Source organism: Lissotriton vulgaris, chromosome 3_1 (genome assembly GCF_964263255.1).
Source record: "Lissotriton vulgaris chromosome 3_1, aLisVul1.2, whole genome shotgun sequence".
Lineage (NCBI taxonomy): Eukaryota > Metazoa > Chordata > Amphibia > Caudata > Salamandridae > Lissotriton > Lissotriton vulgaris.
In genome coordinates, this window is record NC_141689.1 from 1775203530 (window position 1) to 1775222855 (window position 19326).

Below are 19326 nucleotides of genomic sequence, written 5' to 3' on the forward strand. Positions count from 1 at the left end.
CTTTTCAGAAAGGCTCTGCTGAAAGGGAGTGTCTGAGAATGAGTCAGGTGTAACTTCAGCACGTTGATATTGAACCTCATTGAATGCAGGAGGTCCGCTGTAGTCTGGAAGTGGGAGACGACAGCCTGGGACAAGCCTATGTTCAACAGCCAGTTGTCAAGATAGGGGAAGACTGGCACCCCTGGCCTCCGCAGGTGAGCTGCAACCACAGCCATCACCTTGGTGAACATGCGAGGGGCGCTGGTAAGGCCAAAAGGGAGCATGGCAAACTGAAAGTGAGCATTGCAGGACAGGAATATGGAAGTATGTGTCCTGCAAGTTCAATGCTACCATTCAGTCTCCCGGGTCCAGGGCACACAGGGCTTGAGCGAGAATGAGCATTCTGAACTTCTCTTTCTAGAGAAAGGAATTGAGAAGGTGCAGGTCTAGGATAGGAAGAAGGCCTCCGACCTGCTTGTTCGCCAGAAAGTAGCGGGAACAACAACTACAACCTACATTTGGTGCTGGCACCCTCTCTAAAGCTCCCTTGGCCAAGAGAGCCGTCACTTCCTGGCAGAGTAAGGAGAGATGTTCCTCCATCAGCCTGTCACAAGTGGGTGGCATGGGTGGTAGAGGGGCCATGAAGGGGAGGGGGTAGCCCCTGCAGACAATTTGAAGAACCTACTGGTTTGATATTATTAACCTCCAGTCTAACAGATGATGGTGTATCCTGCCTCCCACTGGGTGCCCATGATGGTGAGAGGGCAAACTAAAGGAATTTAGAGGCTGCGGCTGCTGGGGGGAGGTGGGGGGTGGACGGGCCAGACTTCGGTCTACCTGACCCACAGGGTCTGCAGGTACTGCGTCCTCGGCTACGCAGAGGCTGGGAAGCTTGCGCACAGTGGTGGCAGGGTTTGCAAAGTTGCTGCTGGAAGCCACATCTGTGGCCACAAAAGGAGCATTAGGCAGACTAGGGTTGGCAAGGGGCCATGGGAAGACCCAGGACCTGGCCATAGCCCTGCTGGCCTTCAAGCACTCAAAGACTGAATCCGCCTGGTATCTGGAGAGACGGCAGCCATTAAAGGCCATGTACATAAGCAATGTTTGAACATCTTCGGAAAAGCTAGTTGTCCTCAGCCAGGCGTGTCACCAAAAGGCCACCGACAAAGAAACTACTCAGCCCAGCGAGCCGGTCATATCCAGCCCACATCGGATTGTGAACTAGGCTGCATCTCTCACGTCTGCATTAGCTTGGGAAAGTGTGGCCTGGGCGTTCTCTGGGACCATAGGCAGCAGCTGCTAACACCAAGTCCCACAGAGTGTGGGAGTAGCAGCTCCAAAAGGCACATACCATTCACAGACCACTGTGCAAGGCTGGCGGAACTAAACATTTTCTTTCCTATGGTGTCCAGCCTCTTGGATTCCCTATCTGGTGAAGTGGTAGGGAATGCAACAGGACTTACATGGGAGGTGGAAGCTTGGACCACCAAGCTCTCTCGGTTAGGGTGTTATAGGATACTGGCTTAGTATATGGTGCACACTTATTCAAGTGGTGCATCTTGCACTAATCCAGGCAACCATTATGGTGATTTTAGTGGTCCTTGATAACCATAGACTGCTCTCAATGTGCTAGCTGTAGATAGCAGCCTTATCTTCAATGTGTGTTAAGCAGATTACTTTGAGCTGTCGTGCAAGTTAAATGAAAAAGAACAACACAGTGATAATACGTAAAAATACTTTTATTTATTACACTACACTCACTAACATATTGATATATCCCCTACCCGGTGATATTAACACAATACATAAGAATACTTCAAAGGCAATCAGGTAAGTAGCACAAAATTTAGTGGTCTCCAGGAGGAATCCAAACCAACAACTAAACAAATGGAACGTGAACTGCAAAGGAGAACAGGACTTAAACCAGAAGACCCAGAGGAGCCTAGGACACAAGAAACCACCCAAGGTAAGTACCAAGGAACCCCACGGAGGCCGTGTGCAGAGTGGTAACACAGCCTCTCTGCCCAACGGTTGTAAAGGCAGAAGTCAAGGCTGTAGTTTTGCAGAAGAAGGACCCTTCCCAGACGGCCCGAAGAATTTCCTTGGAGGGCGAAAGGTTGGAGAACCACTCCATTTGTAAATGCCCCAGGAACCAGGTTTCCTACACCAGGGAAGCCAGGTGCATAGTGGTGAAGAGACGACGGAAAACTCCGTAGACGACAATGGAAAGCTTCGAAGAAAATGCCTCTGGAGAAGACGATGAAGAAGTACGGTTGAATCCAAGGGTGGATTCTGGAAGAAGAGAACCTGCAATCAGATGGGACAGAATCTATGCCACTCTAGAGAGGCACAAAGACACAATGCCCACCAATGTCGGGAGGGTCAGAAGAGCCAACTGTGACCTTGTAGCTGCAGCTGTGAGGACCAGGCGACGCTGAGGAAGACCAGGAGCAGGGCACAAGCTGTCCCAGGTCGGATGTCTGTGACTAAGTGTTCGATGTCAGTTGGTAGCACCAACAAGCCATGGTAGCTGAAATTGATGTGGAAGACGAAACAGGAGCAACATTGGGACCAGCAAGGTCCAAGAGACCCACCAACAGCAGGAGAGAGGGACAGAAAGTCAGAGCAGGCCCAGAGCAAGCAAGGAAGCACACTGAAGCAGTAGAAGACCCTTAGGTGAACCAAAAGGGAAAAATCACAGGAGTCGTAAGAGGACCTCAATCAGCTCACCAAAGATGAAGGCCCACAGTGCAGAGGATGCGGTGAGGACACGGATCTTGGAGGGAGTGCAATCAAGTGATGTAGTCGCAGTACTTTATGATTTGAGAAGAATTCTTAAAAGAAAAACAATTTGCACACATCCAGGTCCAACACTACATGGCAGGAGTATGCACAGCATGTGTACAGCCACACATGCCTCGAACATTAATTTCCCAAACACAGTTAACCAAGGTTTGCTTTTAATTCAGCAAAATGGCTGCACAGCGTATACTGATCTCCAGATATGTTGTATAAACTTACCATTAAAAAGTTTATGTGATGTTGGGCCTGTGATCCTTTTAATGTTAGACCCCACTGAGGATGTAGGACATCAGAAGAGCAGAATACCTTCGGATTGAAGTTGTGGATAGTATTTTGCTCGTCACTGACACTCAGATCCAGAGTTAAAAAATCTTGACAAATTTGTTCATAAAATTACAAAATTATTAAGTTTCAAAAAGCAATTTATTAGAACCGTATTTTTAGGCTTTAGAAGATGTACACATTTTATTTTTTTTTAAACAAATGTGAAGGACTAGATCCTAGATTGAAGCTCATATATGGCGTCAGAATAAAATCTGTACAAAAGAAGGGATGTTCTTGAACAGTTTAGGCATCTTATTATTAGAATATCAACACTTCGACCCCTGGAAGGAGTTTCTACTTACATTAAAGAATTGCAACTTCCTTCAACTTGTCTCAAGACACAGATGTCATTTTTGAAAACCTCCTGCATCCCAAGGCTTACAGGAAGCCCACTGCGCTGTAAGAAGAGCTATGCTTTGAGCTATCCACCTCATTTTTTAATTTACTAAATTGCAACCATTTTGGTGGGCTTTCTCTCAACTCACCTTTAGGTGGGCTTTCTCTCAACTCACATTGGATGCCTTCATCTTGGCCTTTGACTGAATAGATCCTCCCGGAAACATTTCTTTGTTCACATTTGAAACCTTCTCCTTAAAGGAGGTACGATACGTCTGGTGTCCATTAAATTAGGTCCCAGATCAATCCAGGTTTCCCAACATGGTTTTAATTGCCCGATATCATGTACTCTGCAATCACTCAATGGTGCAATTTATTTATTTGCACTGCTTCTTTCACAGCGACATGGAAGCATGCCTGTGCCATTCCCCTTCTTATAAAACCGAATGCCAATCCCAGTACCCTAAGCAATTGCAGTAAGTTTTCTCTGCTCCCTTTTCCTGCTAAAATCCTAAGAAAGATATCAATAAACAACTCTCCTGGATGAAGGACAACTGCCTCACACTTAATTGTGACCAAGCTTTTGACCTTGGGCCAACAAGCAATTGCCTGGACTTAATTTTGGTGAATTCGTACCCCCTCCTGCTTCTGCACAAGCAGCCCAAAATCTCGGGTCCATCTTTGATCAAGATCTTTCATATTCCAAATAAACAAGTCTCTAGGAGTTGTGTTTCCTTTCTCCCTATGCTCATGAAAACCATTCATCATCTTCCCATCTTAGCTAGGAAAACAAAGGTGCACTTAATGCTTACCTCAAGTGTAGATTATGGCAACTTCATTTACCTAAGATTGCCAGATTATCTAACAACATCTGCAAGGTGTTAGGAATTCAGCAGCTAGGCTAACTCTGAATATTCCATTACCTCCTCTGTATCTGTGCATCTTAACAATCCTCATGTCACTCAAAGGCAATGTAAAGCCTTGTGTCTAACTCGCAGAGTCATCGTCAACACGTGTGACTTCCTAAGAAACAAATTCAGGGTTAATCACCCAACTCATGGTTTGAGGCCTTCCCTACCATCAAAAATCTCAGATGGGTTGCTGCTCCTTCTCTAATCTTTCCTGTGGTGTCTGGAACAGCTGGTTTATCACAGTGACATCAATTTATTTAACAACAACAAAACTCAAAACCGGGCTCTTTTAAAATCCCTGTTCTGTCCATGAGGCTTGCTCTTACCCAGTTTTACCTTGAGCACCAAAACACCCTTAGAGGTATCGGCCACACACTTCACAAACCACTAACATAACATAAGGATTTTTTGATCCACATTTCCTCTAACGCCTTGCCTGTCAGCTTGGCTTATTCTTTTTCTTGCCTTATGCCAGGATAAGTAGCTTCATTAAAATCATATTGCTCTGAGGCAATATCAAAATAATGTCTTTTTGGAAAATATTTGTCATGTTTTTGGTTTAAAACTGTAATGTCTATAACACGCTGGTAATTAAAAACTTTTTTTTCTATTGTGTGTTTTTAAACAAAGTCTTCTCTGAGCCCCATACCCATAATTTTATCCACTCAATTACATAACAATAGGCCTCCAGGAGTAAGTGTGTTTTTAACATGGCAGCCACCACACATCATTGCCACAACCATTAAGTACCTTTTATGTTGCCCTGGCACTTTTAAATCACTACTCTACTTCCTTTCTGTGGCTTGAAGTATGTTGATTGAGGCACAGTTGAGGGGGCACAACCCTGTGACTGTAGAGTTCCCTACTAAGAGTGGAAAATCCGTAATTAGGTAACCATCTTGTGCAAAGGTCTCAGTTTTTTTGTACCTGATCTTCAACCTAATCTTCAAGGGGATGAATCATTCATGAGATTGCCAACACAAAATGTGAACAATATTGCTAGGAACTTAACACAGAATGATTTAAAGGGGGAAGCACAGTACTTAGCTACTTTTATTTATCTTTTATTGTAAAATAGCTCAGGTATGGATATTGTAACTAATAACCACAGTCAGAAATCATCAAGCAGTAAAGTCAACTACAATAAAGTTAAGAAAGCCCAGATTTAAGTGAAAGGGATTCTACAGTGCAAGAAATTGCATGGAGCATTGAGAATGAACAGGAAAGTTTTAATGTAAAAAAAAAAAAAAAGAATACGAGGTCTCACAGACCTGCAACTGAATTGCACATTGAAAGATTATGAATGAAGATTTAGATGCTGGGTTACAATCTCCAGGAACAAAATATATATTTTAGATGCACACATCTAATCTGATTTCCAATACTTTTGGTTATTGACTCGCTAACAGTTAATGAAACAAAGCATTAATAATTATAGATACGGAACATAACGCGCACAGGATGAGACATTTGCAATAGAGAAGCAATTTAAAGGATACGAAGAAGCAACACTTACCGCTAACATTTCAGCTTCAATCAAAGTTCGGTACTGCATGCTACTAGTAGTATCAACGTGCAAAAGCTGCCCTTTAATGGTTGGAGAATAACCTAACATACAAAAAAAGTGTCAGAACATTTTTTATACTTTAATTTCAATATAATTGTTTAATCAAAAGAAAAGGAGCACCATTGCATAAAAAAAACATATCTGTATCGTAATCTCAAAATTAACATGATACTTTTCCTTTACATGAAGGCTCACATTCTTAGTAAAAGACCTAAAAACAGCTCCCTGAAGAGGTAGGAATGTGAAACGTGCCAATTCTTACTGGTGCATCACAAACCAATATTTTTATTGGTCTGGGAAAGTAAGGAAGGCGTTTGGATTTTTGCCAGGGTGTTTTCTTCTTTTGAAACTGAAATTTTAACAAGCTAAAAACCTGCTTAAAAGACCAAAGTCTGGAGTCAGCTCTGTTTTAAAGCCCTTTGAAAGAATACACTTTTCAAAGCAGGGAACATATCATGTTTTATTTTTGTACCTTGTCTTGTTTAATGGATGAGATTCCCTGAGAGACTGAAAGAGGGGAACAGAGAAATGTTTAGTAATGAAAGTGAGCGATCACACTGGTCTTTCTCTATGATTGTGATTGCCTACACCGAGTGATGTTGCTCTGTTGTGAATATGTGAATAATGTGTCCTGGACACATTTAGGCAAGGATTCATTCTTAGGTTGCCAGGATATCCACTTTGTAGTTCGATATAACCAAATGCTGGACTCTGCAAGCCATTCTCATTACTCAGAGAAAGGGAGAAGACGGGCTATGGAGTGACTGTCAAACTTAAGCCTGTTCAATCACAAGGGTGTGCCCGACCTAGATGATCCTATGAGACTACAAGCGTTGGTCCACTAGTGAACTCTAATCTACAGCTACAGAGCACAGAAGCAATACTGAAGCTGCATCATAGTCGCGATTGGCCGATATTAAATTACAGAGTACTGTTAAACATTTTTAGAACTTGTCTAATTGAGGAACTATTGCTAAAGAAACAGATGCACATTGCAGACTAAATTTATAGGAGAGCATATTTTAGGGTTTACAGAATTAAGTATGTTTATCCATAAGTGCCCAGAGATTATGCAGAAGTAAGGTAACAGGTTGCTGAGACTGTGTTAGGTTATGTTATGTTATTTTAATTTGTACAGCGCACAGCTACTCAGAAGTGTCCCGGCGCTTACAACAAAAAGGCAGAAAATGCACAATAACCAATTAAAACAGTAGGGTTTTTAAGGATTTCCTAAACAGAAGAGGATCCTGGGTGGCCCTCAAAGCCAAGGGCAACGCATTCCAGGCCAAACAAGCTTTGCGCACAAAGGAGTTTCCCCCTAGTCGCTGACGCTTAAACTTCGAAGTCTGCATCAGCAGTTGCGAAGACGAACACAGCTGTCTTCCTGGTGTGTAAAAAGCAAGTCTCTTCTGCAAATAGATGGGACCGAGACCGTAAAGGGCATTTGCATAATTGAGAGCATTTTAAATTTCAGGCAAATTTCGACAGGAAGCCAGTGTAATGACCGTAAAAGTGCCCGCACACTGTGCCTGGATGACAGCCCCCCTAGAAGTCTGGCAGCCGAGTTTTTTTTACCACTTTTAATTTCTTCACAAGGAAACCTGGGCTGCCAACTAGGAGGGCGTTGGCGTAATCCAAGCGAGAAAGAATCAGTGCCCGAACAACCGTCTCTCTGGCCGTGTTCGGCAAGAAGAGAAGAAACTTTCTCAAAGTTTTCAGCACACCAAAGCAGGTGCCAGACAGTTTTTTCACATGTGACCCAAAATTCAGATTCTCATCGAACCAGACTCCAAGGTTTTTGGCGGCACCGTTATTCTCAGACGAGCAAGGAAAACCTGGAGGCCAGAGTCTCTCTCTGAAGTCCGGAGCAAAAGAACCGAACAGCAGTACTTCGGACTTTCCCTCATTACATTTTAGCTGCGCATTGGCCAACCAATGAAAGACCGATGACAAGCACTGATGGGGTCTCGTAACCGAGTCATCCTCCTTGATCCAGGTAAACAGCAGCTGGGTATCGTCGGCGTAACTCATCACCTTAGTCCCCAGTGACTCCGCCAAAAAAATCAGCGGAGTCACATAGATGTTAAATAACAGCGGTCTAAGCGATGACCCATGCAAGGATCCCCTCATGGGCACAGAGGCACACGGAGGGAGCCATACCTGCTGCAACCTTCCTTCCAAAAAAGAATTGATCCATTGCAAAACCAACCCAGAGATTCCTATTTCAGATAGGCGATCCAGGAGCATGGCGTGAGGCACCGTGTCGAACGCTGCCGGGAGATCAAGCATTACCAATGCTGCTCTCCCGCCGGCATCCAGACACTGCCGAATCGATTCTGTGACCTCAAGCAAAGTGGTTTCCGTGCTATAAGAGGCACAGATGCCCGACTGCGCCGGATGAAGCAAACCAGCCCCCTCAACAAAGTTGGTAAGTTGGAATGTGACCTCTTTCTCACAAACTTTAGCCAGACTTGGCAGAAGCGAGATAGGACGATAGTTTTCAGGGAGCAATGGATCGAGAGACAGTTTTTTAAGTAGAAGAAGGATCAAGGCATGTTTCCAAGCTTTCGGCACACAAGCTTCCTGCAATGATTTGTTGACCATAAAGTTCACCTCCGAATTAATGGTATCTGCCACATCAGATAGTAGTCGGGTCGTTGGGAGAGCCGGACTTGAGGGCTTTGAGGATTCTGAGAGAACTAGCGAGGTCAATGGGACTGAATTCTGAGAAAGGGGAGACCGGTTCAGCTCTGGGCAAATACAGCGACAACACAGGGTCTCTGTTTCTGGGAGAGGACAGAAAAGTCTCCTAGATACGGATTATTTTATCCCTGAAAAATGACGCCAGGGTGTTGCACCAGGACTCCGTGGCAGGAGCAGCCGCCATCTGGGCACTGGGGGACAGGAAGCTCTGCACAATTGCGAATATTTTTTTGGAATTGTTATTAGCCCGCTCAATACGAGTGGCATAATACTGTCCTTTGGCCTCTCTATCGCCACATAATAAAGTTGTTGTTTGGATCTGAGGATGTTTTTATCAGAGTGGAGGTAGCCGCCAAAACGCCAAGCCCTCTCCGCAACCTTACAGGCATGCTTCAAAGTCTTCAGCGCGGGAGTATACCATACTGTCCCGACCCATTGGCGACAGCGCCTGCAATCCAGTCGGCAAATTGAGCAATAACTTCCTCCAAACCACCCAAAAAAGAGGGCCGGGAAGAGGCAAGCGAAGCTCTCAGCTGGCCTGGATCCACTTTCCTGGAGACGGGGGAGCGACGGCAGTTGATCTGCCGAGGAGAGTTATCCAAACCCAATGAAAAGAATATGGGAAAGTGGTCTGATCAGGCCACCGGCCGCGGTTTCATCACTAATATGGGGAAGTTGGCACAGATGAAGTCTAGAGTATGCCCGCCCAAATGTGTACCCCACACGGGTCCTGCAATGAGACCACGCCGGACAGAGCGGGGCCTCTTTTTTCCTGAGCTGGGTTCCAGGAGAGGTGAGGTACACTCCCTGTACTATTCAGATGTAAGAGACACAGTTTGGTACAGAGGAACACGATTTTGGACTATTTATGTATATCCTTTACAGATTGTCGTTACGTTCACTTTATGTATGCAGTAGCTAATGCTTAGAACTCTGGCCCTGAAGAAAGCCATGGGATCTTGTCCCCATCGGCTGAAACATGTTGGCCTTGTAAATGCAGTTATATGTTTAGACTGCTTCCTCTGCATTGTTCTTGTTTGTTTGAGGGAAAGGACAAATTACATTAGAGTTTTTCGCCTATTGATCCTTTTACCCCTTGTTTTGAACTCACACATCTTTTGATTTTTGCACTGCACTCGATCCCATCTTTATCATTTGTTCATGGGTACCTTAGCGATTGGTGGTGCGACCCAATTGAGTAAGGGCGATGGATGGGTCTCATTGATCAAGAGACATACCACCCCATTTTTGGATGACCAAATGAGAACACTTGATCTACATACCTATTTGATGGGAATCCAACACATCTCTGTACGGGTCTTACCAACAATCTCAGTAGGTCCTTCGACAGGTTTGTCCTGGCACACATTCTGATATAGAGACTTATATAGCTCTATTAGCGCCTAACTCACTTATGTAGGAGTTTTGCAGCAGCTCGGAGTACTTGAAGCTCCGTTATAGACCCCCGGTTCTTTTGTTGTTAAGATGATTCCTATAACCTTTCCCCTTCTGCTAGCATGCCGAATCCTGAAATGCTTAAGGCTGTGCATAATCTCGGAAGTCTATACCAAGACAGTCATGATGGATGCTTGATATAATTGGATTTGACAACCCTGAAAAAAATCACTAGTGGTATGTGGTATACCAATGACAAGTTCACCAAAGCCTAGGCCACCTTTACATTTCATGCGGAATGTCTTAGAACACAGGTATATCAAATTTCATGTTTTATTCTTAACTCAATGTACATTTTCTACTGACCATGCTGTATTTAACTTCTGTATTACGATTCCGGCCAGTTTGGCTGCGTTTACAGCAAGGTGTACTGTTGGCTGTTTTGATGCAGGTTGAGGCCTGTTGAAGCTGGTCTCTCGTTGCCATGCCCTTAGAACCATTACTGATAATGGTGGTAATGCAAATATTTTTAAATATCTGCACGAATGTCGATATGTGACATTTCGCAATACTGCATTATGTTTTCTCCAAAATGAGCCTCAAAAGATTTAAATTAAGAAAATAGTAACTCTCCAAGGAATCTCCAATCAATTACTCAAATATGAGGCTTGTGAGCCTAGTTTGCTCAAAGCCAGCAATTCCAACTGGCATAATCAAGGCACCTTTTTATCTCAAAAGATGTGACTAAATGCTGGAATGGCAATTATCAGGCCAAAAGTCAAAATGGTTCAGTGAAACCTTACTTAAAAATGTATGGCTACAAATACTAAGGATATGAACAAAGGCACTAAAAATAATTGTTGCATACATATAACAGGAGGAGTAAAAATGAATATATGAAAAAGGGCCACTGTCCTAGATCGGACAATCCTTTTTGGGTTGCACGAGGAGAAAATTATGAATGATGAAGTTGGTGATAAAAACACTATGCTTCATTTTCAAAAATGATTTCAGAATCTTTAATTTAAAAACAATCATATTCTTACCATTTTCACTGACTGTCATAGGAATGTTTACTTCTAAATATGATCCAGCACCAACATTTACATGTACAGCATTGGTTTCCTGCAGAACAAAACAAAGATGATCATCAAATGCACCCTCTTGCTGTGGCATTTTGATGAATATATCTGCTGCACTTACAATGCAAGCACGGAAAACTTCACAGTAATAATTCACGCAGGAACCCTAAAGTGTGAATTTGGGTTTGGATTGAGGCTGTATTTGAACAAATGATACATGGAATTTATAAAATAGTGTATATCTGGAACAATGAATCACTGAATCAATAAAAACAGGCAAAGTTGCAAAAGTAATGGTACCCCTAACAGAAAAATTATACATGGTTTTTACAAAAAGAATGAACTCATTATAAACATTTTAAAAACTGAAAGGCTATGCACTAATTTAAAGATTTCCACTGAACAGTAATTACCTTATATCAATGGACACTTACACACACTAGGGCAGTCTTGTCAGCAAGACTCTACAGTGAGGCTGTACACAACTCCTTGAATGAAGAGGCAATGCATCTAGGAATGGAACATAAGTAACTTGCAAAGTTTGGATGAAAATATTAATATTACAGGGGTGTTAAATACACCACTGGCAGGCAGGCACGCAACACCCATTGGGTTAAAAGGGCTTTAGCCCCCCCACGTCAGGGTCTGTGGGCTGGGCTACAGCTATGTCCTCTACGCCAGACACCTTCAAAAGTATTCTTCAAATCCTCGCAAGTACGTGTACAATCTTCATGAACATCCGTTTGTGTTTTTTATTCTGCTTAACTCTTTTCAGCTCAAAGTTAAGGAGCAGATAAGTGCAGTGTGTACACGGAGTGTGGGATAGGTATGAATTCATAGCAGGGATACAACTGCTGTTCTCACTTGCCAAATAAACAATAAAGCAAAACTTCCATAAAAACAAAAGATAGAATAAGACTCCATCAAAGGGCAATTAAAATAGATTTGATGGAAAGATTTTGCTTTCCAATGGATAAATATATACTTTTTGGTGGGGGATTTCGAACATACATTTTAACAGTGGATATATTTTCTTTGAACCCTGAGATCAAACATAATGGGCAGCGCTATTTACAAAAATATAACTGAAGAAAAAAATAGATTGCATGCTTATATCTGGTAAAAATGTAGTCTATCAATCGTTTTATACATGTGATATGCAGCTGAAGGAAAAAACTATTGTGGTCCCTGCAGACATCTAGGTGTAACTGCAGCCGTTTTGAATTCAAGCAGGAATCTCTCATCAGTTTCAGTCTTCCCGGTAAGAAGCCTGTCAAGAAACAAATGCCTCAGAGCACACTGTTTGATCTGTTTTTCTATTCTCCAATCCTTCTTTCTTCCGTCTCTTTCTCTTTCCCTTTGTTTCTTTTTTCTTTTGCATGCGTTTCTTTTGTTTCTATCTTTCTAGCTCATTCTTTTTTGGTCTCTTTTCTGTCTCTTCCTCTCCTTTCTTGGTTTCATTTTCTCCTTCAGTCTCTTTTGCTTCATGCTCACTTTCTCTTTTTTGTTGCTTCCTTTTCCCTTCTTTCATCCGTCTCACCTTCGTACCTTTGTTTTGTTTCTTGACTTTGCATTCTTGGTTCTTTCATTTTGTTTATTACTTTCTACCCTTCCTTCCACTCTCATTTATCCCTCTCCTTGCATCCTTGCTATCCATGCATCCTTCACCTCTTTTCTTGTTTCAATCCTCACTATGTATCTTTTCTTCCTCCCTCCTTTCCTTCCACCTGCCTTCTTCTATGCTTATTCCGGTCGTTTTCTTTCTGTGATTTTCTCCTTTCTCACATCCAGTTTCTTTCCTCTTTTGCTCCTTTCTTTATCCCTTTTCTCCTTTATCTTTCTTTCTCTCCTTCCTCTACCTCTCTCCTACATGTTTGAAGAGTACAAAACCTCCTATATTTATCATTCATTAATTTGCTCTTCATCATTTGCTCATAGGGTTTTCCCATAGGCATGAGGATGGAGGCGGATGCATGTAGATAAGTTTTCTTGTATAGCACTATGAAGTCTTTGGGCATCTTTCAGAATCCCCTAGGGCCTATTAACTTCTTGTCTATGAAACTTAACCTGCCATCAGTCAGTCTTATTCTTGAGTCATTAACTTTGGGCCGGTTTCTGGGCAACAACCAATGCAATCCAGCGCAATTAGCCAGATGAGTGTTGTATTTTAGGTCCTGGCTTATATAACAAAAGTACTGTCATATAATGTATTGCCAGAAAGAAAACTCAAAACATAAGTGAAATACTCATCTCTCAGAGGCAGTTCACAAGTAAGAAATTTTCCACCTATGGCAGTTAATTATTCAGTGACTACTCGGGGATCCCAGGGCAGCACTGTAGCAGACTGTGTACCATCTTTTGTGGGGTACCTGTGCCATCCTGATTACCTATAAGAAATTTCCATCATCTTCAGTCTTAAGCCAGGGAGTGCTGGTGTTGAAGAGATTAGTGTATTCAATATCTTGTCCATAACTCAGGGTAGCAACTGATTAGATTTAGGCCCTCATGATCACAGATACCATTATCTTGCTAGGTGACTGTGTCAGTGTCTACTCTTCAAGGTGAGCCCTTATGCAGGTAGAACTGCCTAGAATAGTCTACCCCAAAAGGAACAGGTAGGGCGAACAGGGCAAAGGTTGGGACGTTGTAGGCTGCTCCTCCGTTCTCAAAACCTACACCCAAAACTATGCGAGCTGCACTCGAGGACCCATATGGTATCATGTTTGGCAATTAGAGCCAAGGAAGACATGCACTGGAATTACTAGGCTGTACTAGGGACCTTGGTCAAACGTTGTTCTCTATAGATGTCAACTTTGCACTCAGACCATTCTGGAAGGATTCGGAATAAAGGAGGGCATGGTAGTGAATCCTGAAGTCGAATCCATAGGAGTGTGGGACCTTACCTTCTTTAGCTTCTGGTCGAAATAAATGGAGTAATTCATGAAGACTACTATTGGGGAACTAAATGCTGAAAAGGCAGATTGCAGCTATCAAGCTGTACTGCTACAGCTCTACTGCTCTGCTGGAGAACCCAGCACCAAATATAGCTCCTTGAGTAAGTGTGATGGTAAGATTGAGGCAAGGTCATGCTATTTTGCCTGTAGTGCACCTCTAGTGTTGGGACAATCTCTCAACAAGACAGAAGGAGGAGTGGAGCTTTCTCAGCAGAGGCCAGTGCTTCCCCATGCTACTGCTAGCTGCTGTGCCTACTCTGCTGTGGAGCAGGTCTCTGTGTACACAAGCAGTGGCAGAAACATGCATCCAAAACAGCTTCCAGTGCCAAAGTCAGACCTTCAGCTTATCTCCGTAAACCTTTTCCTCATGATTAACTGCCAGGAAACTGTGCACCCATGGACGATTGCAGCTACCACAGTGCAGGCATAAACCTAGTTACTGACTCAGGCACAACAAGATGTGGTTAGGTGGTTGAGCTCCTACAAACGAACAGGATAAAGTAGATGGCTTAAAACCAGAGTGTAGAGAAGAGAAAAATAGCTGAAGGAGGGGGGACAAAAAAAAACAATCCTAGCAAAGGACCAAAAAACCCTGAGTAGTAGGCCCTGAAAGGAATTTACAGAGGTTAAGAGAAGCAGATTCTGATCCATTGCAACTGGAGGATAAATGGGGCAGTGCAATATATGATGTACAAATCTGTTAACACTTGAATCTCTCTATTAAACAACTGTTTCTGCATCTGTGAACACAAGGCAGGAGTATCCAGAGGTTCAGAAGGTGAAACAGCCAGGATACAAGAGTACTAGTTATTATTATTCAGTCTCTAAGAGATGACTTCAGAAAAACTGAAGAAACAAATGGTCAAAAATATTACTCATGCTTACAGAACAAAATGAAACCAATGATATCACTATGCACTATCAATCAAATCACATACAAATATTTACCCGGTTTTTGGTAAAAAGCAAGTCGATGGTAGCATTTTCTATAATGTTCATCCGCAGCTCAAAAGCAAGAATTTCTCTCAGTTTCCCTGGCTGTGCAACTTCTGATACTTTAAGAAGTTGGTAATCCGGTGGAAAGAAGAACTTCCACAAGCATTCCCTAAAATGAAGTGTGAAATAAATTCAAGCAACTTTATTAGGTAAATATTTGAAAATCTTTTTTTTCTAATCAAAAGACAATAACTATTATAGGTAAATATAAAACCCAGCAATATTCCCCTTAAGCCCCATTACTTAAATAAAACTCTCCTTCCAAGCTATTGAAAGTTGCTAAGTAACTTGACACTGTACGGGTAACACATATGGTGACTTGAGCAGAAGAAGAAAACAAAAAAAAGAAATGAAAAACAAGGGAACTGAAAATAAAAATAAAAAAACTAAATGTAGTATACAGGTGGATACCATTAACATTTTTTTAAAAATCACGATCAAATAAACTGTTCATACATTGGATGTTGGCAAAGTGGAAGTAATCTCATTTTTCCAGCAGTCTATCACCTATTGTCCCAAGAACATTGAGCTAAGCACAGGGGGCATGCACTATTGTGTAACAAGCACGTGTCAGCGGGTACTTGTAGATTAATGTGTAACGAATATCTCCGAGCAGGACTACCAGTGGACTGTCTGGTAGGAGCATCCTGAGATGTGTTTGAATCTGGCAAAGAAGTCAGTCCAGAAAGCTGCAGTTTTCTGAAAAGGTCCACCGGATACTCATGATGATGGCTCCATAGTCACAAAGTCGCCATCAAAGAGCTGAAGAATCAGGCTGCATTTTACAGAGTCTGCTAGGAATATATTTCAATGGCAGCAAATTTGCTATGCATTCGCTGTGAGTTGAATGTTTCCGGATAATTCGTCAAACATGGCCCCTATGCTGAAGCATGCTTCAGGTATTCGTTCCCTTTGAAAGTCGTCCTCCCACTTCGCTATTAGGTTTGTGAAGGACACAGGAGCCTTTTTACCCCTAAGTGCGTTATTTAACATTGTAAATATATGCTTAACAGCCCTATATCAGACAAGGACTTGAAAGGCAATTAGTTGTCTAGACCAACACTCTTTTTATAAGAATCCCAGTGACTGATCTAGCAGAACTAAGCCTTCCAATGTCTTGGAGGGAGGTGGACATCTTACACTTCTCTATATGTAATGGTTAAACATCAGTATAGAAAGGTTCTGTCTTCTTAGGTCACCCATGTTCTATGCTTTAATTCAAGTAATCACCACTCCTGGACAGAACACAGGCTGATATTGTTACTAATAGAAATTATGTTACGAATGAAACTATCCCAGTATTCTAGTAGTGAAGGAATATTCAGTTTGATGGTAGAAAATGCGAGGTGTTACTTTTATGGAGTCATCTACTGCCTTAACAGGTTTAGATGCAAATGGACAGTCCCAATAAAGCAAAACGTATGTGGATTCGGCTGCCTGTAGTAACGGTAAGACATTCGGCGATATGCAAATATCAACTTACTCCAACCATGCCCTGGGTCTCAACAAAACTGACTAAAATGTATCTGGTCAAACCCACGTTTATGTAGCAACAGTTTATAGGAAATTGCTGTTTTGTTGCAGTAGTCCCCCCCCCACCCCCCCCCCCCCGCCCACCTTGACTGAAGTACACTGGATTCCTGCTAAAGAGGTCCTCAGTGCCAGTGTTCTTTCGCCAAAACAAGACAACTGGACACTTGACCCCCGCCCCCCTCCCTCCCTCAGGACTTTAGCACCTCTGTAAGTCCTTAGTCCTTATGGGTCTATATATTTATCTCTTACTTCTAATTTAGCATTTCAAATGCACTATCCTATTTCTCAGCCTATACTTCTCTCAATAGATACTCTGGCCCAACCTTCTGACTTATCTCAAACTTCTTTCTACTACTATTTCCAAAGCACTACCCTATTTCTCACCCTATACATATATCAATATATCTTCTACATCCACTCACTCATTTATCCCAAACCTCATACCACTACTATGTCCCCCAAAATAACCCTTTCTAGACTCTCTCCTACTCTAACGACCCTTCCTTGCATCATATGACACCTCTTTTCACTATACCGATCCCCCAAAACAAACCTTTATATACTCTTCCCTCTGACTCTTCCCCTCAAAAACCTCTTTTGCATATCCAAAGGCCTCCCCCTACTGCTATGACCTCAAAAAACAAATCTCACTCTTCTGTCCCTCCACTATCCTATTCAATCAAAATAACAGATTAACATGTTCACTTCTCAATTTCCATATTCCACTATACTAATTCACCACTAATCCTTTATGAGTTCCAGGTAGCGTGCTACTCGCCAATGAAGCGCCTCAAAACCCCATCAAGGGGTAGCAAGCGCTATATAAATGCAAACCTATTTCCTTCTTCTATCCCGCAACCTACCCTTCTCTATCCAAATAACTGAATAATATATCCACCACTCAAATTATTTCATACTTCACTATACTAATTTTTCAACACTAATCCTTTATGGGTTCGAGAGAAGCGTTCTACTTGCCAGAAAAGCGCTTCAACACCCATATGAGGTAACAGGTGCTACAAGAATGCAAACCTTTCTTCCCTTTTATCTCTCCACTACCCTGCTCACTCCAAATAACTGACTAATATCCACCACTCAAATTACTTTCATATTTCACCATATTAATTCAGCACTAATCCTTTATGGGTTTCAGGAGTAGCGTGCTTCAAGATTCTGCTATCTTTCCGAACCCAAATAACTGACTAACCTATCCACCACTTAAAATGTACTTGTATGTTTCACTATACTAATTCAACACTAATTCTCTATGGGTCCCGGAGTAGCGTGCTACTCGCCGAAAAAGCACTTTGACGCCTCGTCAGGGGTAGTAAGCGTTATATAAATGCAATTACAATTACAGTTGTGAGAAAAGTAGGAAACATCCTATGCCCAACCACCCAAACATAAAACACTCATTTTCCTTGATCAAAAGTATATTGCTTTCACATTAACTGATCCAAACCAATTTGAAACTATACATAGAAATAACTCTAACCGTACACCCGAAACTACACATAATCAAACACTGGTTAAAATCACATGAAAAAGTACAACAATGGCTTAACAATAGTTTAAAGTGCTATGCAAATACCAATAACATAGCTTAACAGAAAGATCTCTCTCAGTTATTTATTGACCGTGGATATGTATATTTCAAGGTATAAACACTGGGCTAACATGATCTTCTTCGCTGTAAAAAGTGTTCATAGTGCTCAGAATTTTTTTTTGCTGTTTTCAAGTGCTTGTGAAATGGGGATGTACTGCTAAGAACACCACATAACTTAAAAGTACATGGACATTAGATAAAGCTAAACCCTGTATTATACATTAAGAGAGTGTAATTCGGAGGCAACTTAATCCATCTTGTCAAGCACATGGGTGAATGTGTGAAGTAGTGTGGCTCACTGGTTAGAGGCGGCAGACCCGAGAGCAGAGGACGGCCCAGGACCAGGGTTCTATTCCCGACGCGGCAGGTTTCTGGACCAGGGTCAGCGGACTCGATAATTCTCTCGCCTCGGTGCCCACTCTGATCAGCGATCACACTCGGCAACTCTGGGCACTAGCTTGCCTCATCTTCACTAACGGCCCCACCAGACCGCCGGGGATGCCTGGTCTCACCCTGGAGATACCCATTAAGGGACCATCTCTCAGGGAAGCCAGGAAGGGTTTCGCAGCGGTCGAAGCGCGGAGGTACCCCTTCGGGAGTGATTCCAGCGCTATACAAGCACACAATTAATTAATTAATTAATTAATTAATTAATGTGCTTCTTAAAGTTTCATCTTAGCAAGAATCATTTAACAAGGCACAAAACAAAGCCTGTACTTCTCTAACATACCTCTGCCGGTCAGCCCAAGGGCCGTAGTTAAAATCGGTTCCCTTGCCACAAACAATGTCTAATCCCCAACAGGGTGGCAGGTCTTGCAACTTTGTATCTTCACCATCAAATTTCTCTTCCACATTTTCTTCAGATTCTTCGGGCACAACTCCTAAATTTTATTTTGGCGCGGAAGAAAAACAAATTGTCAATGCCAGTGACGTATACACAGAGGTATACAGATGATAGTACTTTAGTTAAACATGATGGTGACAATACCGTAAATTCCCTCACACAGAAAATGGGAATCAATCTTTAAACAGTGTTTTCAACAGCCTGAGTACGCAAAGTGCAGGCTGAAAAGCCCTAACATTATCGCAACAAGGGTGATCAAAGCCAGATGGCAGAGACAATGGAGGGATGAAGTTT

General features: G+C 42.4%; 1 protein-coding gene across 15 annotated transcripts in view; it reads right to left on the bottom strand.

The window, feature by feature from the left end:
• BLTP1 (bridge-like lipid transfer protein family member 1) overlaps positions 1 to 19326 on the bottom strand; it is a 1831302-nt gene that overhangs the window by 1648339 nt on the left and 163637 nt on the right. For all 15 annotated transcript variants that reach the window (XM_086962202.1, XM_086962209.1, XM_086962198.1 and 12 more), the window contains 4 exons: positions 18919 to 19069; positions 15002 to 15158; positions 11064 to 11142; positions 5869 to 5960 (listed from right to left, as the gene is read on the bottom strand). In XM_086962202.1, the coding sequence (XP_086818328.1) occupies positions 5869 to 5960; positions 11064 to 11142; positions 15002 to 15158; positions 18919 to 19069 (479 nt within the window). The remainder of the gene's footprint in view (positions 1 to 5868; positions 5961 to 11063; positions 11143 to 15001; positions 15159 to 18918; positions 19070 to 19326) is intronic.